The sequence below is a fragment of the Daphnia carinata genome, chromosome 6 (genome assembly GCF_022539665.2).
Source record: "Daphnia carinata strain CSIRO-1 chromosome 6, CSIRO_AGI_Dcar_HiC_V3, whole genome shotgun sequence".
Lineage (NCBI taxonomy): Eukaryota > Metazoa > Arthropoda > Branchiopoda > Diplostraca > Daphniidae > Daphnia > Daphnia carinata.
Window position 1 is genome coordinate 4012997 of NC_081336.1, and position 19416 is coordinate 4032412.

Consider the following 19416-nt stretch of genomic DNA (forward strand, 5'->3'; position numbering starts at 1 on the left):
TAAATAAATTAATTTTGGGTAAAACGGATTGCCATAAATTCGAATTATTTCATTTAAATATAATTAAAAACCAACGCTCACTTTTCTACGCTCTTTCAGCTAGTGGCAAGTGCGTCGTTTGAGCAAGCAAATAAAGTAAATTAACTAGTTGATTAAACTTAGCGGTACAAGTATATATTGTTATAGGCCAAAGACTGAAGGTGACCTACGAACGTGGATTTACTGTTGTATTCTACAATGAATTAGATGATTTGCTCAATAAAAATGTTTATTATACCTTGTACCCCCAATGCCAATATTCATGTCAAATTCTACTCTAAACAGGACTACTCAATATTATTGGATTAAGATGGGTATTAGATGGAATCAGCTTCGCTGCAATTTCATTTGACGGCCTCTTGGAAACTTTTACATCGATGCAGAAGTGGTAGAAATCCAGCTAAGGTATTTGGTAACTCGGGTGTAGACACCAGCATAATTAGGATTGGCGCAACCTATGCCAAAGGAAGTGATACCAACTTGAACGCCTCCGACCATCATTGGGCCACCACTGTCACCCTGTTTACAAAATACCGTTCGACGTCAATTAACACGTTTTTTAACGATACTAAAAAGAGAAGAGAATTACCTGGCAGGTGTCTTTGCCTGGAGCGGCAGCGCAGATCATGTTGTCTGTAAGAGTGCTGTATTGCAGCTTGCAGGCGGAATTTTCCAAGATATTAACGGTAGCCTTAAGCAACGTCTGCGAGATGCTTCCTCCTTTTTAATCGATCGCAGTAGCAAAATCATTGAAAAATAATTGAATTAGAAATTCCAACCAAAAACCCGTTTAAATATTGAATGGTTTCCTACCTGATGAAGTGGTTCCCCAACCGGCAATAACAGCGGCTTGGTTGGCATACGTGCTGGCCGGAGCGCAAGTTGAAACTGTTGGAAGAGTGGCCAGCTTGACATTTGTGATCGATGATGATAGTTTCAGCAAAGCGATATCGTTGTCCTGTCACATGATTGAGACCTTGTTATTCATCGATTCGTTTTTGTCCCCCAATCACCCCCCATCCTCCGCGAGCAGGCATATTTTTTAAAGGCTTAACACGCGTAGGTCAGCGACGTAACCCTCATTTTACAGAATGCCTACTTTAGCAGGGTTTATATGGACAAAATTCTTACGTTGGTGCTCGGAACATAACTAGGATGGACGATAAATTTTGTGACTCCACGGCTAACGGCACCGACTGTTGAACCGCTTAGTGCCAAGGTATTAACCCTCACGGTGAATGTAGACACCGAAGTTTGAGTCTTGCTGCATTAAAAGAAAACAAAAATAATTTCTATTCTAGGCTCAAGGCATCATTACAAACATATTTCAAGTCTATAAGACTGTTCTCTAATTTTCAACACGAGAGAAAGCTCAAAATAACAACTCTTTCTTTAAACAATAAAGTCAATACTTGATGTGCGTGAATTTACATACCCGGCTAAACAATGGGCTGCCGTCAAGATGATAGAGGGGGAAATCAAGGTACCACCGCACAGACTACCACCAAGGATCAAAGCAGCCTAAAAAAGACAATCCATCGTGATTACGAGTATGTCAACAAAGGCTCAGCCAGCAATAACCACACACACACACACAAAAAAGGGGATTTAAATGCAATGCTAGAACTGTTAATAATCATCAACAGTTGGAAACTGATTTAGTTACCTGGAAGGGGAATTCTCCTGCAGCAGCTGCAGTACCACCAACAATTTGGTCCATGTCATCGTCGTCGGCCCTCAAGCTTTGCACGTCAAGCTCGGCTATTGTTTCAAATAGTTTATTATTTCATATTTAAATCATTTAAATAAAAATGTTAATGTAACGCTTTCATACTATTGCCTGTACTGTCGAAAGTAGGAAGTGCATTGGAATAAGCAAAACCAAGCAGGCAAAATAGCCCAAGAGTCTAGTAGAAAAAAAAAAAAAAAAAAATTATATAATTTAATTTGTTGCTGTCCGCTGAAACAATAAAGTAGCTCAATTGAGAACTATTAAAAATAAATATAGACCTACTAGAAAAGTGGCACGCATTCTGAAGGGAACTGTGGAGACTTTAGCGTCGACAACGAGTGATTTGCAAATGATTAGTCCACCATCTTTTAAACCCCTCCGAGTTACGGTTCAGCACGAAATTGGTTTCGTGTTCGGCTACCTTCGTTGTGAACAGCTTTATGACCTAAGCAAATCGCTGGGCTCGGTAAAAAAAAAACATTTGGTCCAAAATCAATATTAATTTTAATGGATAACCAATCAGCGTTGGGCCCATAAGCGTTGATCTACATTGTCGCCCGTCTCTGCACTTGTACACGTACGAGCGCCACGTCCACAGGGCGAGTTCCGTGCGTCAGTCACTGCCACCTGTATTTATACGACAAATAATTGAACACATTTGCATCTGTTAATTGTACAGATAATCTACCTAGGGGCATTGCGTTACTTTGACAGGTAGCTCGTTTCAATGCATTTAATCCTGGTGCCTTACTGGCGTTATTCGGTTGGAACGAAGATCCAGGACACGCTGCGACACACCTGATGCACATAATGCGTTGTAGAAACAGCTGTTCCGAGCTGAACGCGTCCATTCAAGTACGGCTCCAGTGCTGAATTCAATGCTCCTGAACATTAACAAGCTGTTAGTTAACTGTGTCAAATAACCTTCTGCCAGGCTCCAATCGCAAAAAATGTCATGTACTATCCAGACGGATTGTACACATGAATAATTGCGGATCCGAAATACTGGTTATGCAAGTGGCGAAATTCAGACCGCAATTTCCTAAGAGGTAAAAGATTTAAAACATTGATTACAAAAACAAGAACTGCAATCTCAAAATATTTAATTAATTTTTTTTTGTCATTATTTTCATAACTGTTTTTTTTTTTTTCAATCATAGTTTTTATTTTTATTTGTATCTCTGATAATATATGGGCTACATAGCAATCATTGAAAAATATTTGAGGCCCCGTTTTTTTCTCTTCGGGAGGGACGGAAAAGTCTGATCAATTTGCGTAAAGAGGAAATGAAACAAAACAAAAAGAAATGGCGAAGAAGAAAAAAATGAAAGATGATTCACTTCACATCTTTTACAGTCGAATAAGGCCACAACCGCTCGAGTAGAGGCTATTTTTTTTTTTTATCTATTTCTCTTTCTTTTTCCCCACCCCCCTGGTTCGGCTAATTTAAAAAATGGAGTGGCGCCTTCATCAAGAGATCGCTGTCATGATTCATTTACGTACGGAAGGAAGACGTGATGGGATGTTTCTTGGAGAGGGGGGGGGGGGGGGGGGGGGCTATGCGAAGATGTTAAAAAAAAAAAAAAAAAAATCCTATCCGCTACAGCATTGGAGAATGAACACTATTGCACTAACAGCGATGTAGAGTAGGTTTGAGACGAACACGAACATCAATTCGTAATGGCCGATTATTAGAAATCCGATTTGGTTTCAAATTATAAAGCAAGATTGGCAACAAATACCATCACCGGGAGTTGGAGTTTGTGTTTTCTTTTAGTAGATGATTCAAACATATTTAAAAAAAAAAAATCATTTGCATACTTAAATTTGAATTAGGAAAACATGAAAGGAATGTCGATGATTGCGTCAACGGGCGGCGAGTATCGTTTCAGGATCTTTTTAACTGGTGGGCAATCACGTGTCGGAATTCACGTTCACAATAGGGGACGGAGCGCTTTTTAAAACACTTCACAAAGACACAATTGGGCAGCAAAAAAAAAATGGAAAACTTTGAAATAAAAAAAAGGATATTTAAGTGCTGGCTGGTTTAGAACCAATTAGAGCCCATTTAGGGGGGAGGGGCGATCGTATACCACTATATTAAAGATTGAATCGGCTAAAAAAAATTTAAGGAAACCAAAAATATTCGGATAAGACATAGATTTTGAAGCAAAAGAGGATGTCCGTTCATCTTTTTCTGCCAACAAAAATTGTGGATAATTTAAAAAAAAAAAAAAAGAATTTCTTTATAATTAAAAAAGATATTAAAACAAAAAATCCTGCTACTAAAGTTAATGCCATTCAGTTGGCAATATGCCATACGCAAAACACTTAAAAGTTAAAAATTAGAAAAAAAATAAAAAATAAAAAATACTTCCAACGGCAACGTCGACAAAGAGCTGGACGCAAGAGGAGATTAGCGAGATTAAGGCTTAGGATAATCCATACTGGTAGGCGTGGCCGGCGTATGGTAATCGGCCGACGGTGTAGGACGGGTGGGATCACACGCCGTTTCGACGGGTGGCGCGGCCGACGCGGCCGATGCCACCGACGCCGCACTGGACGGAGCCGCATGATAGACGTAATGGCGGTTGGCCGGAGCGAGCAGGATCGCTTGGTTCTCAACCAGGTCGTTCTGAACGCCACTCAAAATGGCGGCGTTGATGAAACTCATGCTGCTGTTGGCCCCCTCCGGCTCCGACGACAACGAGGCCGGCACTCGCTGCTCCATCTCGACGATGCTGCCACTCTGAGGGTAGGAAACGGAAGGCGCTTCTTCGGCGTCTGGCGGTGTAGGCGCCGGCGTCAGGACGTAGCCGAGGGGCGACAATTCCGGAGGCATCGTCATGGAGACATCCGACACGCGTTGAACAGTCCCGGCCGAATGGTAGCGGCCGTGCGGCAAAGAGTCGGTCGAATCCATGGCGGAGGCCGGCTGTTGCTTGCGGCGGAGCAACAGTCTTCGATGCTGGGCGTGGTTGGATGGCGAGGATGCGGACAAAGGAGACGATGCCCTTCCGATGGAGATGCCGACCAACGGCGAGAAGGAGCTATCGCGATCGTACGCCATGTCGGGGCTATCGTAGCCCGCTTCTTCCAGCTGGGCCAAACCGACGGAATAGCTCGTGTTGATCCATCCGGCATTGGGCCAGACGGACTGGCCGTAACCGGAATGCGGATGGTGGTCGTTGCGGTGGTTTCGATGCCAATCGTTCTGCTGGTGTTGATGCTGTTGCGGATGCGTTTGCTGATGCAACTGCTGGTGATCCCCACCGATGCCGCTCCCGTTAGGGGGGAAAGCGGAAGGCGGAGTGGAACTGGGCAAGGTAGCGGCCATCAATCTGTACCGTTTGCGAGGCGGAGACGATGCTGGGCTCATCGCATCTTCGGGCGATTCAGTAACTACAGGCTCCTCTTTGACAGCGCTCGACCCGTACACGCCAGATGTCATTGCGGTCGAATCCATCGCGGAAGCCTGCTGGAATTCGTCGGATTTAGCTTCAATTTTGATCTATCAATTTTGTCACGTAAGAAAACAAAAACATCAATAATAAAACAAATAACAGTCGTAAGAAAAAAAAAAAAAATAAACTGAATTACGTGATAGCCTCCCAATTCCGGCCGGTCACCGATATCGGAAAGATACGCTTCCGTTTTGATGTTGTGCTGCAGTTGCTGGTGACCGGACTGATAAGGACTGGCGTCTTGACCGAGAGAGAAAGGCCCTCCAACTGCCGAATAATTTTGATGATGTCCCGCGTTCGGCGACGGAGCGAACGCGAAATGCGGGTTGCTGGCATTGCCAGACGTCGTATTGGAAGATCCGCTTTGCGGATGGATGTGATGCTGTTGCTGCTGCTGTTGATGGTGATGCTGATGATGGTGATGTTGATGCTGTTGCTGTTGTTGTTGCGGATGCAAAGCAAAATGCTGATACGTATCCATCACCGGCGACGAGTACAAATGATTGTGCGCGTGATGGTGGTGCGGAGCTGGCGGAGGGACGTACAGGGGGGACGTTAGAGGCGGAGGAACGAGATGTTGTGGCTGTTGTTGTTGTTGTTGTTGTTGTTGCTGCTGCTGCTGCTGCTGAAAATGGACAGGCTGCGGAGTGTTGGATGTGTCCCCGGACGCGCTGCAAGACGACGGCACGGGGCTCGGATTGTTCATTAAATGCGAGTATCCATAACCGCCGCCAGGCGAAGAGGCAGAAGCTGACGAACGGGACGTACTGGCTTGTTGCTGCGCCGCTGGCTGGCCCTCGTAATTCATGCCGTACTGCAGCTTCGTCTGGACCAGATAGAAATGATAAAGCCAGCTGTTGGCTCGCATCACCTGCGCTTCTCTCTCGCTATTTTTCCCGATGAATACATAAATAAACGAAAGAACGAAACGGATAGCCATCGTTAGCAAAAAAAAAGACGCTGGTTGGAATTGCACAAATAAGGACATTGGTCCGGTTTTTTCTTTCCACTCACCTGAGAACCTGATTGGTACAGATAATGACGGGCTGTTGGCCAGCTTCAGTTGCGTCCTTAACCTAAGAACGGGAAAGAAAAACGGCTCGTCATTGTCGGCAAAGTCGTTAAAATCTGATTCGAACGGGATATACCTGTAGAACACAATGAATCCAAAGCCAGGTGCCATTGCGTCGCTGCAGCCGGACGAGCAGAATGCAGGATCGATCTTGCTCCGATTGGGTGACTGTCACAAGATGAAAAAACAAGGGCGAATGATTAAAAAATTCGATAAACAAAGAGGCCACTCATGAATATGGAAACGTACTTAATCTGTGCTTGGACTGGGCTTCCCTCATGAAATCCCAGTGTAGTAGCTGGTACCATGACACGTCGAGCAGCTCTTGCCGTGAATAGCCCAGGTAGAACTCGCCACTAGTTAATTAAAGTGGTTTCGCGCGTGACGTCATCGGTTGGTTTTGTGTGTGTGTGTGTGTGTGTGTGTGTTCCAGACGATGATACGGTACGGTTTGAGATATGTTTGTTTATTTGCGTCATTCATGGTGCGTTCGTTTGTGCGGGTATGCCGATGAGATGACAGTTTCCATTGCAGCACAGGAGTAACAGCAGTAGCCAGCAGACGAGGGCGTAGAGGAGACGGGGGATAACATGAAAATAGAAAACGAAAAAAAAAAAGAAAAGAACATGAGGAATGTTGATCAGACGTCATTCTGACAAGTATTATTTTTTTTTCTAAAAGAAATACGAGAGAGAATAGAAAAAAAAAAAGGAAATCTAAATCTGGTCAGTCGACACCTCTCAGGTGCTCCTCACCAAAATAAAAATATATAATAATAATAACGCAAAGAAATTGTGTTTTGAATGGACGTCAATTAAGGTACAAGACAGGGCAAAACGTCCAATTGTCAAGATGTTTTGACAATAAAAAATAAAAACTAAGCAACCAACAATAAAAAAAATAAATCAAAATAATTGTAGGATAAAGCGCGATTTGGAATCTGATTCGATAAGATTCTCTGACGAACCCACACATCTTTTTAAAAATATATATACATATATATACAAAATCTAGTTGAGTTTCGAAAGAAAAGATGAAGGACTTTTCTTTTTCCATCTCTTTCAGTGCGCGTCCCAGCAGCAGCTGTTGCTACTTGATGACGGTTCGCAGGCATAGTGGGCAAACCTACACGTATTTTTTTTTTTGTTTTGTTTTTTTTTGTTGTGTGTGTGGTGCGCACCTCCTCGGCGAAAAGGGATATTTCATCACGAGTGATGGATGAGATAAGGTTTTGGGGCATGCATTCATCTTCTTTTCGCTCTGCCCCTCTCTGTCTTCTCCAGCCAGCGCGCCGGATGTTTGAATAAGAGGCACACGCTACTTGTCTCGCCCTCCCCTGTTTCTCGTTGCTTCGCCACCATTTTTCGTCCCTTCTTCACATCGTGCGTTTTCATTTCTACATGTTTTTTTTTTTTTTTGTTTGACGAAATAATAAACGCTATGGATTTGTACACCACGGGGAGGAATAAAGGCGAATGAATAGAGTCTCGCTTCACGATCATTTATTTCGTCCCGTCCGCGGCTTCCATCAAGGACCTAAAACGCTATTTCTGCACGCTAGATGGCATTCTCGTCGCTCTCTCCTCCGTAAACCCAATTTTTTTTTTTGTTTTGTAACGCTCTAGATATGAACGTTATTCTTTTAAAAATCCACGTCCGGCATAGGTGTGTACGTTTACATCGTAGCCTAGTGTAAAATACGCGTTGCAGAAATGGCTGAAGGGTGTGGTTCTTATTGCGGCAGCCGTTCTCTTTCTTCTACTCACGCCGGGGAAAACGTTTTTCCCCGAGAAGTCCCTCCTCCCCCTTCCTCCCACACCCGAAAACAAAAAACTACTAAAAGGTCACTTTTTTTTTTAAATTGTGGGGGAACGTCAAAAGAAATAAAACAAAAAAAAAGAAAAAATTCAAATAAATGCGAATGCAAGAATCAAATGATTTACTTGGAATTTAAGAAAAACAAAACCAAAAACAAAAAAAAAAAAAAAAAAAAGGAAGGAATAATAATAATAGTGATAATAATAATAATAATAATAATAATAATAATAATAATAATACAAGACCGTTAGGGCTGGAACCGTAAAGTGTTTCTTTTGTTCAAAACGTAGCCTGAAGGGTTCCGGTACAGTTTTTCTTTTTTTTTTTTATTTTGTTCCCTATCAACCGTCTAGAGTGGTTCACTTTTTAATTTCATTGCGTCCTATCTAATATATACACACATGGAAGCTATTTTATGTGTTACCATTTTTTTTTTTTTTTTTTTACTTTTTCCCCGCCGGGACTTTTTTTTTTTTTTCTTTCGGGAGTTGGACCAGACAAAAAAAAAAAAATATGAAACGATTTTCATTGCAAATAACAGATTAGAAGCCATTGACAAAAACGCAGCGTCCAAACGAAAAAAAAAAAAAAAGAAAAAAAAAAAGAATTGATTGCGAATAATAAAACAAAAAGGGAAGTGAAAAAAGCTCGTTGTCGTCAATCAATTATAAAACACGCAGGTGTCAAACATTCCTGGAAAATTGAGCGACGAACACACGTAACCTGACAGGTGGCTTCTTCTTTTTGCCCACTTCGCATTTACTCTGACATTTTCAAATTGTTTTTTTTTTTTTTTTTTTTTTTTTTTTTTAATTCTTTTGCGGTAGAACATGCCATTATTCTTCCGTTCACTCACCCCCCCATCCCCCCTCCAATCAATTTTTTCCAGAAATAATAAAAAATAATAATAATATAGAGTCATTAGTTTCGTGAGAGCTCCCCCCCCCCCCCTCCGTCTCCCACTTTTGAAATAGACATTCAAAACCGGATCAAACTTTTTGGGGGGGATTTTTTTTTTTTTTTGAAACGCCGATAACAAAAAAAAAAAAAAAAAAATGGGGGGGTCCAAACTATTATTAATCGGCTTTCTTTCATCCGCTCTATCTTTCATGTTTTTTTGTTTTTTGTTTTATTTCGGATTTTTTCCCCTTCAAGGAATGGATAATCATCATTTGTTAGCAAACCAAGGTCGGAGCCCCGTGTGTTTTCATAAACGGCGTAACATATATATATATATATATTCTTTTGAGACTCTCTTTTTTTTTTTTCTTTTTGACATTGTCTCCTTAAATAAAAAAAAAAAAAAAAGGAAAATTTTTAAATATAAATTTTCATCCTTGTTCATTTTTTTTTGTTTTCTTTTTACGTTCTCTGTTTTTTTGTGTGTGTGTTGTTTCTCTTGAGCTTATTTTAATTGGACGCATCATTCATCAAGCGGCCCTGTCATCGCGCATCCGCATTCGACCACATTCTATAAATCCGGTTGGGGGTCGGGCGCGATCGCCTCCCCCCTCCCCTTTAGCCACCCTATCGCCTCCTATCCGCCACGGGACGGGCAAAAATAAAAGAGAAGGGCGCGACACTTTTAGCAAAATCATTTTGTTTCGCCATCTTTATTTTTATTTTTTTATTTTTATTCTTTCCGATTTTCTACAATTCCTCCTCTTCCCTTTTTTTTTTTTTAAATATTTCCATCGCATTTCTCGTTTTTTTGACCGTGAACGGGAAAAACAAAAAAATAACCGACTACGTCAGAGAAAAAAAAAAAAAAAAGAAGGAGGAGGTGGGGGTTTGTGTTTGGGTGTCAGTCCGTGACCAATTCTGTCGGCAAAGTGATTCATTTCTCGATTGTATAAATGTTTGAAAACTGCCTGCTTTGCGTATTTCTTTTTTCTTTTTTTTTTTTCTTTTTTTCCTTTTCCCCCCGTAGTCGATCCCGTCGACGAATTTACATCGGAAATGGAGTCGTTGCCATTCGATGGTTATTGGCCGTACCACGTCGATACAATCACGTCTTGAAATTGATTGAAGACTTGTCGTAAGTCAAGACAGACTGGCATTTTGAATGGCCAAACATATATTTTTTTTTTTTTTCTTATTTATTTCATTTTTTTTTTTTTCGTGTAGTCGTTGTTGTGCGTGAAACTGCCTCTCTCCGTTTTTCTTTAACGATTCGCTGATTTGCGATTCAAATTTCTGTACCGATGGATTCACTTCGAATGAGGAGGGCAAAAAGGACGGGGGGAATTTTCACGCCATTCCGTGTGGCCCGGTAGACGGCGCTTACACGTTCCACCAGCTTTGATAAACAAAACACAAGTAAGGCGGATGTGTGTCTTACCTGGCGTCGATGGAGGCGAACTTCATGTCCATGTTGTGAACGGAGGTGAAAATATTGGTGGCTCCCTGGACGACGCATTCGCGGGTCTCCGGCATGGCCACCGGTGTGCAGGTGGCGATCAGCACCGGTTCGTTCCGCGTGCACAGCGGAAGGTATGACACGAAGTGACCCTCTACCAAAATCACCTGTTACGCCACGCATCACGTAACAAAACGAAACAAACAATGTCGTCGATTAGAATCACGAACAAAAAAACAAACAAAAAAACAAAAACGGGATATTAAAATATTTTGAAACGTGACATTCCGTCAATGCAATCAATGACGTTGTTTATATTTCTTTTTTTTTTTTTTTTTGGTGAAATTTCAAAAAGAAATAAATAAGATGAAAGAAAAGAGAAGAAGAAGAAGGATACCTTTTGATCGCCGAAGCGCATCTGCCGTCGAGCGTTGCGCGAAACGTTCATGCGACAAAGGAAGATGCGGGCATCGTCGGCCGGCGTGACAACGGCGTGAGGACCAACGACGTTGCCGCCGCTGCTACTTCCAGGCGGTCGCCCCAGCTCGTTCTGGACGTTCTGATGATCTTGCTTGTCGATAATATCGTACACGCTGTCGCCGTGAATCAGCAAGTCCTCCTGCAATTCAAAATAATAATAATAATAATAAATATATATATATATAGAAATTCATAATCATAAAATAGAAAATCGATTTCTCGATTAGTTATGCGCAAACTGACCGACAACCGACGCAATCTCTTGTTAAAAGTCTACTTTATTTGATTTGATTTTTTTTTTTAGCTGAAGTCCCCTGGATTTTTTCTAGCTTAGACGCCATACACACGGACGCCATTTTTATTCAAAGTTAAAAAGACCCTCTATTTTTTTTTTTTTTTTTCCCCCTCTCCAATGGCAAGATTATTCGGCACATAAAGAGATGTTAATCGGCTACAAAGTTACACTAAAAAAAAAAAAAAAAAAGAAAGAAAAGGAGGGAAGGAGAAAATAAAGGAAAAAGAAAAACTGAATACCAAAGAGAGCGGCCCCAACGTGTGTGATGGACCTCTTAAGAAAAATACGACGTACTTGTCCCGATGCATATTACATGTATATAGGCGATCGGCTGTTTGAAAGGATAAGAAAAGTGGAGGGGGGGGGGAGGGCAGAGAGAGAGAGAGAGAGAGAGAGAGAAAAGAGTTATCTATGTAATACATATAATATATATTTATATACAATGTACAGATAGCGCGCGTCTGTCTTCTTTTTTTTTTGTTTTGTTTCGTTTGTTCCTCTCTTTTGCGTCGCATATCCCAACCGATTTTTTTTTTTTTTTTTTCCGGACGGGGTCGCAGCGTGAGAAAAGGACATCATCTCTCGGCGGGAGCGCCGAGTTCGGGCCGGTCTCAACCAAAACCGGCCCGCGGGGATTAAAAGAAAAAAAAAACTCATCAGACGCAATCATATAATTTTTTTTTTTCTTCTCTCTCTCTCTTTCTAGTTGGCTACTTTGACCACCTCATCATTTTCAAAAGGGATAGGGCAAATACATATATATATATAAAAAAAATATAATAATCAAATTATATAAAAAAAAAAAAAAAAAAATGTAAGAGAACAAGTTCTTTCTCCTGTTCAAATCTTTTTAATTTCTCGATTGTGTAGAGATTTTTCCTCTTGACATTATTATACCCACTACCGTGTAACATGCTTATCTCTAATTGATCCGATAATTTGTTCAAAAAAAAAAATAATGAACAATTATCATTGACCCTCTTTTAACAACAAATTCAATAAGAAAATGCCAAACATATAACAAATTATAAAATAAAGTCAGACGAAAAAGAAGGAAAAAAAAAAAAAGAGTTAAAGAAAAAAAAAAAAATAAAAATTCTAAAATAGTTTTCCCCCCAGATGTTGAATGACGCCCCAGAGAGAGAAGAAGATCTTCTTCTTAAGTCTCGCGGGCCCTTACGTTACGTATTGAGCGGGGGGGTCCCAACCACCACCACCACCACCACACAACATATAAATAAATAACAAATATATATTACATAGATATGTTGCACGTATATATATATATATGTATGTATCTAACGTGTACGTATCTAAAATGCGGCGCCCCACGCTTAACATAATCCATTCATTTCGATGCGAGCAAGATATCAAAGCGAGCGCTGGGGAAAAAAAGAAAAAAAAATGAAAAGAGGAAACAAGAACGAGATGGAAAAAAAAAAAACAAGTAAAGAAACGTATTGGAACTCGCGACTGTTTCTCATAGCGTTCAAAAACATAAACCCCGTTTTCAACCCATACATTTTCATCCGCATTTTGATAAACAAAACACAGAAAAAAAAAAAAAAAAAAAAAAAAAAAGGAAGATTTGAGAACTCAGCGCCATATGACGGAGCTGTACTGGAATGTGGTGCATATTGTTGTCTGGAACTTTTTTTTTTTTTTTTTTTTTCGTAAACATTCCATACAGCCCGTGAATATGGAGTTCTCCTTTTTATTCTTCATCTTATACATTTTTTTTTTTTTTTTGGTCTGTCTCTTTTGCCCACACAACATCTCAGAATGTGTACCTCACATAAGACCTTCGAAATAAAATCTCACACCTTTTGAGTATGAAAAAAAAAAGAAAAAGAAATGGTGATTTGTTGTTGTGATAAGATGAATGACCTGCTTGCCGCTCGGCTGGCTACTATCTATACAATATACAGAGTATATAGCACAAATAGAACCCACTAAAAAAAAAAAAAAAGAAAGACACCCCCCCCCCTCCTTTTGCATATCCTCTTTTAGTTCTCCTCAATAGTCTTGTTAGAAGCTGCCACTCGTTGACGTTCCAAAGCTTTTTTTTTTTTTTTTTCTAGTACGCAAAGCCAAGATCCAGCACATGTATCCACACTCTATTTTTTTTTTTTCTTTAATTCACGGACACATACACACACAAAAAAACGAGAAGACTAAGAATGAATAATAATAATAATAATAATAAAAAAAAAGTAAAGCAACAGCAGCCAAAAGAGATAAGGAATCATGGCTGCTGCTGTTCCAGCTGTCCTTTTTTTTTTTTTTTTTTCTTCCTTCTTCAAAACTTGCTAAAATGTGCTGAGCTCATCCATCACCACCAACCTTCTTTCTGAGGCTAACACTTGCAGCCAAACAGAACAGGCAATTTGTAGCCAGTCCCATTTCCCCTCTCTTTCCTTTCTCATTCGTCTATTGATATAGTTTTGCTTTTCATTTTTTTTTTTTTTTTTAAAGAATTTATATATCCATTGGCAAAAAAAAAAAAAAATTGTATAGAGAACTCTACTGGTTACATCAGCGACCGGTTTTTTTTTTATGTACCTTCATAGCCCACAGTACCGCCTGGCTACCCAATTAAAGCCGGATTATGGAATTCTACTACGTTTGTACTGTGGGAGCCATACACACACAAAAAAAAGAGGGGGGGGGGGGAGAATAAAGAAAGATGACAGACGACGGACAAGTGGAAATGATCTGCATAAATAGGAGGACAAACTAGAATAAATAAAAATAGAAAGTATTTATTTTAAATAAAAGTTGAAGAGATTGCGTCGGAGAACGGGCAGGCCCGTCACGGGAGGTGCGCAAGGATCAACACGGTGAATGACACATCTCAAAAAAAAAAATGGGCTTTTTTTTTTTTTTTCTTCTTCTTTAAAGGCAAAGATTAAGAACGGCCGAGAGGGTTATGACGCAAAGGGACCACAACAAAGGCCAATGTTGCAACCGGGCAGAACAAACTGTGTCCTCCTCATTTCGATTTCCATCCGTCCATTTTTCTTATCCCGTTTTTCAAATTTTGTAAAAATAAAAAAAAAATAAAAAAACCTGGTGGCCCGTTGTGTCCGACTACAAATTGGCTGATTTCTCTCTCCTCTTTCAATCAACACAGCAGTCCAAACAAACACCACAGACGGTCTCTGCGTCCAAGACAAAACGTACGATTCACATCTAAACAACAGCATAAGTGATGACTCTATTTTTTTTGTTTTGTTTTGTTTTGCCTTTCATTTCTCGTTTTGTTTTGTTTTTTTAAATCTCGCATCTATTACCTTATCACATTTAGAAAAAATAAACAAAAACAGATGCCTGATGGATCGTGTAGTATTGTACGCGTTTCTTCCCTTTTTGTTTTTGTTTGCCTCAAGTGAACGGGCGCCCCGTTCATATTCGTACGTTACGAGCACCGGTGGAAGAAGAAGCAGCAAGCGTGGGAACAGGCGCCCTCTCATCCTGCTCCCACTCGACCACTCTTCTTGACTCGAAACATTATATATATATATTTTTTTTTTTTTTTTTTTTTTTGCATTTTCAAAACAAACACAGAGACGGGAAAAAAAAAAAAAAAAAGGAAGAAGAACAACACACTTTAATTGCACTCCGGTGCATGTCTTACGAATTATAAAAAAAAAAAAAAAAAAAAAAAAAAGAAATACCTGCCCTGATGATACGTAGAGAGAGCCCACCATCAGCACCTAATTCTGAAACCCTTGCGCATATATACATATTCATTCTCGAAAAATACCCTCATGCGCTCGCGTATAAACGCCATCAAATAAAACGGGCTTTCTCCATCATCATTCCCAGCTCGCTATTTTATTTTATTTTATTTTTTTTTTAATAGGAGGAGGAGCTTCATTTTTCTTAACGGTGCGTTGCTAACGAGTCGAAGCATTTGACAAGCGCGAATTTTCAACAAGAAAATGGATGCTTAAAAAAAAAAAAAATCAAATCACTTACCATGGAGTGCCCGAGGTATTCGGCGGCGTTGTCGGATATGTAGAGGAGCTTGCCGTTTTGTGTCATCATCATGAGGAAACCGTTCATCGCCTGGACACGCAAAAAAAAAAAAAAAAAAAAATGTATTCATTTTCGAACTAGTTCTATCGTTTGACTTTGCATTTCAAAAAGAAAGAACAAAAACAAAAAAAAACAAAAAGAACGATTCAATGAAATAAAAAAACTAAAAGGAAAGCTTCCATTTAAGAAAGAAAAATGGCTCCACTTGGCCTTTTGAGAAAATATAAATCACGTCATCATCAATATTTAAAGCACGATGATTGAACCGGAGCTGCTCTCTCTCTCTCTCTCTCTCTCTCTCTCTCTCTTCTATATATATATATATATAAAAAAGAAAAGGAACAGAAATAGAAACAGAAAAAGAAACACGGCGCGTATATGATTCCGGTTTGAAAAGAGAGAGAGAGAGAGAGAGAGAGAGAGAAAAAAAGAGCGTGATTTACGATCCATTAAATAAGATAAGAAATAAAAGAAAAAGAAGACCAAAGAAAAAGGAGACCCCCCTCTGCAAAGTTATTCTTTTTGATTTTTCTCTTTTTCCGTTCTCCTCCTTCTAGAGAGTCCGTCCTCCTCTCATTGTGAATAAAAAAAAAAAAAAAAGAAAAGAAAACGAGGGTTTTGTATTGTGTGTGCGAGCGGCATTTTCAACAGTGACATGAGAATACTGGCGGTGATGCCGAGAGATTCTTGTTTCTTTTTTTTTTTTCTATATATATATATATATATCTAATCTTGCTAACCCTTCCCACTCAAATATATGGAACTGGGCCCGGCCGTTCGGCGGCCTCGGCTCAATGTTTCTCTCTCTCTTTCTCTGTTGGCCGTACGCTCCGACCCTTGCGCAAACGACCGAGTTGTGGGTGGCGACCGGCGGGACTGCGCGATATTACAACATGCAAATGAATCTCCCGCGTCGCGCTTCCCATCCGACTCTTTATTCTTTTTTTTTTTTTTTTTTTTTTTTTTACCTTCTTCGTTACATCTAACAAGAACTTGCCCTCCCTTTCTCGCACTGCTATTCATTTTTTTTTTTTTTTTTTTGTGTTTTGTTTTGTTTCGCTTTTTTTTTCTTTCCTCCCCTCGTAGAGCCCAGTCGTTTTTTGATTTAAAAGCGGCCGCGCCAAAAATGAAATAAAATAAAAATAAAATAAAATAAAACCAGAACGAGTTCAATCGACTTAAATAAGGTCGCCGTCTGTGTGTGTGTGTGTGTTGTGTGTGTGCAACTCGCCCACAGTTTCGGCATCATGTACATGTTTTTTTTTTTTAAAGCGATCTCGTAAAGACATACACAGAAATGTGTAACGACGTTTCTTTAACTGGAGAAGGCAGGGCACCTTTGACCTCCCTACCATTTTGCAGGGACAAAAGAAACAAGATTCGTTCGTTCAATAAAATATATATATATATATATATTTTTCAAACGAAAGTGGCATCGGGAAAAAAGAAAGAAAGAAATGTATGAAAAGACTCGTAAATAATGTCGATACGGCGACCTTAAAAAAATAATAATAATAATAATAATCCCGGATTTAGAACTCTTGTTTCTTTTATTGCCACGTGTGGGCGGGAGTTAAGTGAACGAGGCCGAGGTAACCCCCGCATAAATAAACAGACGAAGAAAAGCGAGAGAGAGAGAGAGAGAGAGAAAACCAAAACAATAAACAATAATCTCATCTCCCATTTGTGCAGGCAAAGCAAAATTCAGCAATCGTGTTGCGCATTGGTTTCGGGGCCTTTTAACGTTAGTCTCTTTGTTTCCTGAAGAAACGCGATATCCACCATCATTTCACAACAACAACAACAACAACAACAACAACAATCTCTTCGTAGTTTTTTTTTTTTTCCAACCGAATGAAAATGACCGACTAACGATGACTTCATCTGACTCGATTCTTCTTCTTTTTTTTTTTTTTACCTTGGCCGAGCCGTACCCATTTTGACACAAAACCAAAGCAAAGCCATCGAAGAATTCGAATGGATCTCAAATAGAAAAAGAACAAACAAACAAAAAAAAAACAAAATAAAATAAAATAAGAAGAGGCTCTCGGTGCGGGGCAAAACACGCACAACACGCCCCGCCAAAAAAATCAAACATTTGAATTGTTGATGAGAGGTCGGAACGCCGTGCGCTATTCAATGAGACAAGGGCGCAATGGTCGCAATACAATCAGCACACGATTTTTTGCCTTGCAGTTTGTTATTTTCCCAACTTAAAAATAATAAAAAAAAAAAACATAAACGGGAGAAAACAGCGTGACGTGAGAGATGCGCCAATCGAATCCATCACCCGATCATCGGGCCCATTATCACAAACAAACAAAACAAAAAAAAAAAAAAAAAAAAAAAAGAAATAATAAAAAAATTTGCATAGATCGAACCGATAAAAAAAAAAAAAAAAAGTTGGGAGCTGAACCAAACAAGCACAAACAACGGGCATCCGCAGAAGCAACAATTCCCCCCCTCCCCCTCATATTAAATTGCGGCACGTATTTACCGCGAGTCGGTAGCATCGTGATCATCAGTTTTAGGGGGGGGGGGGGGGAGAGCCTTTTTCCACCCACTTCGCATCCCGCCGTTGGGGTTGGGCTCTCACCAATGGCAATTATTATAGCGAGAGAGAGAGAACAGCAAAAAAAAAAAAAAAAAAAAAAATGAAAATGAAGATGAGAAACCGACAACTTCTAAAAGAAAACGTGTGTGCCTCTCTTATTCAAAAAAAAAAAAAAAAAAAAAAAAAAAAATAATGACGGCCACGAATGATGTGTTGCAAGTCCGCCGGCTTCTGCGATTGAAATATCAGTTGCGTTCGGGACACGATCGGCATCGTGATCGCATACGCACAATTACAGACGTTAGTGTTGTATAGGTATACCATGTTTTCTTTCTTTTTTCGATAGATAGGAAGAGGCGCGTAGATGATGGATATTGCCATTGAAAAAAGAACAACAAAGATACGAGGAGTCCATCTTTTTTCATTATTTTTTACGACCGTCAAAAACGGCCGACGTCTTCAACCTTTCCAAAAAAAAAAAAAAAAAAAAAAAAAAAAGATTGGAACGCATTCTAACGGATTCCCAATCAACTGTTATGGTTATATGGTGCTGTCGACAAGCCAATCAAGTTGGAACGAGCGGGGGCAAAACAAACAAAAAACCTGAACTAAATCAAACAAAAAACATTTTTGTTTTCACGCCAGCCAAACAAACAATACAGAAACCATTAAAGACAAAAAAAAAAAAAAAAAAAAAAAAAAAAACGAATGTTCCCTGCCGTTTTCTTTTTCCCCTTCTGCGCTATCCCCTCTTTTGTTATTTTCCTTTCGTCATTAGTTTGCCTCACACTGTTTGGCGTCCTTAAAAGAAAAAAAAAAAAAAGAAACGACCTCATCCTAATTTCACGCTATCGTCAATCATTTTCGATTCTCTTCACCTCATATTATTAGCCCACATATCTACGTCTATCAGTCTATCAACATTTCTCTTCTCTCTCTCTCTCTCTCTCTCTCTCTTATTTTATTCTAAAAAAAAAAACAAAAAAACCCTGATGCAAATACAACACTTTCAAAAAATAAAATCAAATACAAGAACCGATTCAAGTGTTGGACCGGACCTTGAGGCCATTTCCGGCACTTGAAATCGAGGTTTCCCAACCCTTCGTTTTCTTTGATTGTTCCGAATAGTGTGCGCTGCCATAATTGTCATTTAAACCACAACTCTTAAAAAGAAAAACAAAAAAAAAAAAAAAAATGATTTGACGTACAGTGCAAAACCTTTTTTCGTGATTGGCAGAGGTTTTTTCGTACAACAATCGATGAACCACGTTTTACATACAAAAAGAAAAAAAAATGGACGGGGCAAAAAGAAGAGAGGAGAAACGGTGGGGGGAGTTGCACGAACAAAAGGAGCATCTAGAAAAACACGTGTGCAACGAGCGGGGTCTAAGAGTAATAATGTGTCCCGAGATTATCTCTGATTCTATCGACTTGTTTCGGGGGTCGTATCGTAAACATTGGGACGAGCCAACGAAAACGCACTTTCCGCTGATTTACGACGCGCTGATGGCACTTTGAACAACAACAACAACAACAACAAAAAAAAAAAAAAGAAATAAGAC

General features: G+C 39.8%; 2 protein-coding genes across 5 annotated transcripts in view; both read right to left on the reverse strand.

Moving 5' to 3' along the window:
• Nucleotides 1–250: 250 nt before the first annotated feature.
• On the reverse strand, nt 251–2195 carry LOC130690052 (trypsin alpha-3-like). The gene is made up of 8 exons (XM_057513026.2): nt 2054–2195; nt 1874–1946; nt 1706–1800; nt 1475–1560; nt 1171–1303; nt 853–997; nt 629–759; nt 251–558 (listed from the first exon to the last, which is right to left on the reverse strand). Exons 1-8 carry the CDS (start codon nt 2069–2071, stop codon nt 409–411), a joined length of 831 nt encoding a protein of 276 aa, XP_057369009.1. The 5' UTR covers nt 2072–2195; the 3' UTR covers nt 251–408.
• Nucleotides 2196–3577: 1382 nt separating this feature from the next.
• Nucleotides 3578–19416, reverse strand: part of LOC130690017 (PAS domain-containing protein cky-1-like) — a 47213-nt gene continuing 31374 nt past the window's right edge. For all 4 annotated transcript variants that reach the window (XM_057512973.2, XM_057512974.2, XM_059495693.1 and 1 more), the window contains exons 4-11: nt 15241–15330; nt 10882–11103; nt 10467–10651; nt 6557–6663; nt 6384–6475; nt 6250–6311; nt 5372–6122; nt 3578–5282 (exon numbers count right to left, since the gene is read on the reverse strand). In XM_057512973.2, the coding sequence (XP_057368956.1) occupies nt 4197–5282; nt 5372–6122; nt 6250–6311; nt 6384–6475; nt 6557–6663; nt 10467–10651; nt 10882–11103; nt 15241–15330 (2595 nt within the window). In that variant the 3' untranslated portion in view covers nt 3578–4196. The remainder of the gene's footprint in view (nt 5283–5371; nt 6123–6249; nt 6312–6383; nt 6476–6556; nt 6664–10466; nt 10652–10881; nt 11104–15240; nt 15331–19416) is intronic.

What these genes read in the sequence shown, in the direction of transcription:
- LOC130690052 (XM_057513026.2), bottom strand. An exon ending in GTTATGTTCCGAGCACCAAC is followed by an intron (nt 998 to 1,170) that starts GTAAGAATTTTG and finishes ATCATGTGACAG; the next exon opens with GACAACGATATCGCTTTGCT. An exon ending in CAGGCAAAGACACCTGCCAG is followed by an intron (nt 559 to 628) that starts GTAATTCTCTTC and finishes TTTTGTAAACAG; the next exon opens with GGTGACAGTGGTGGCCCAAT.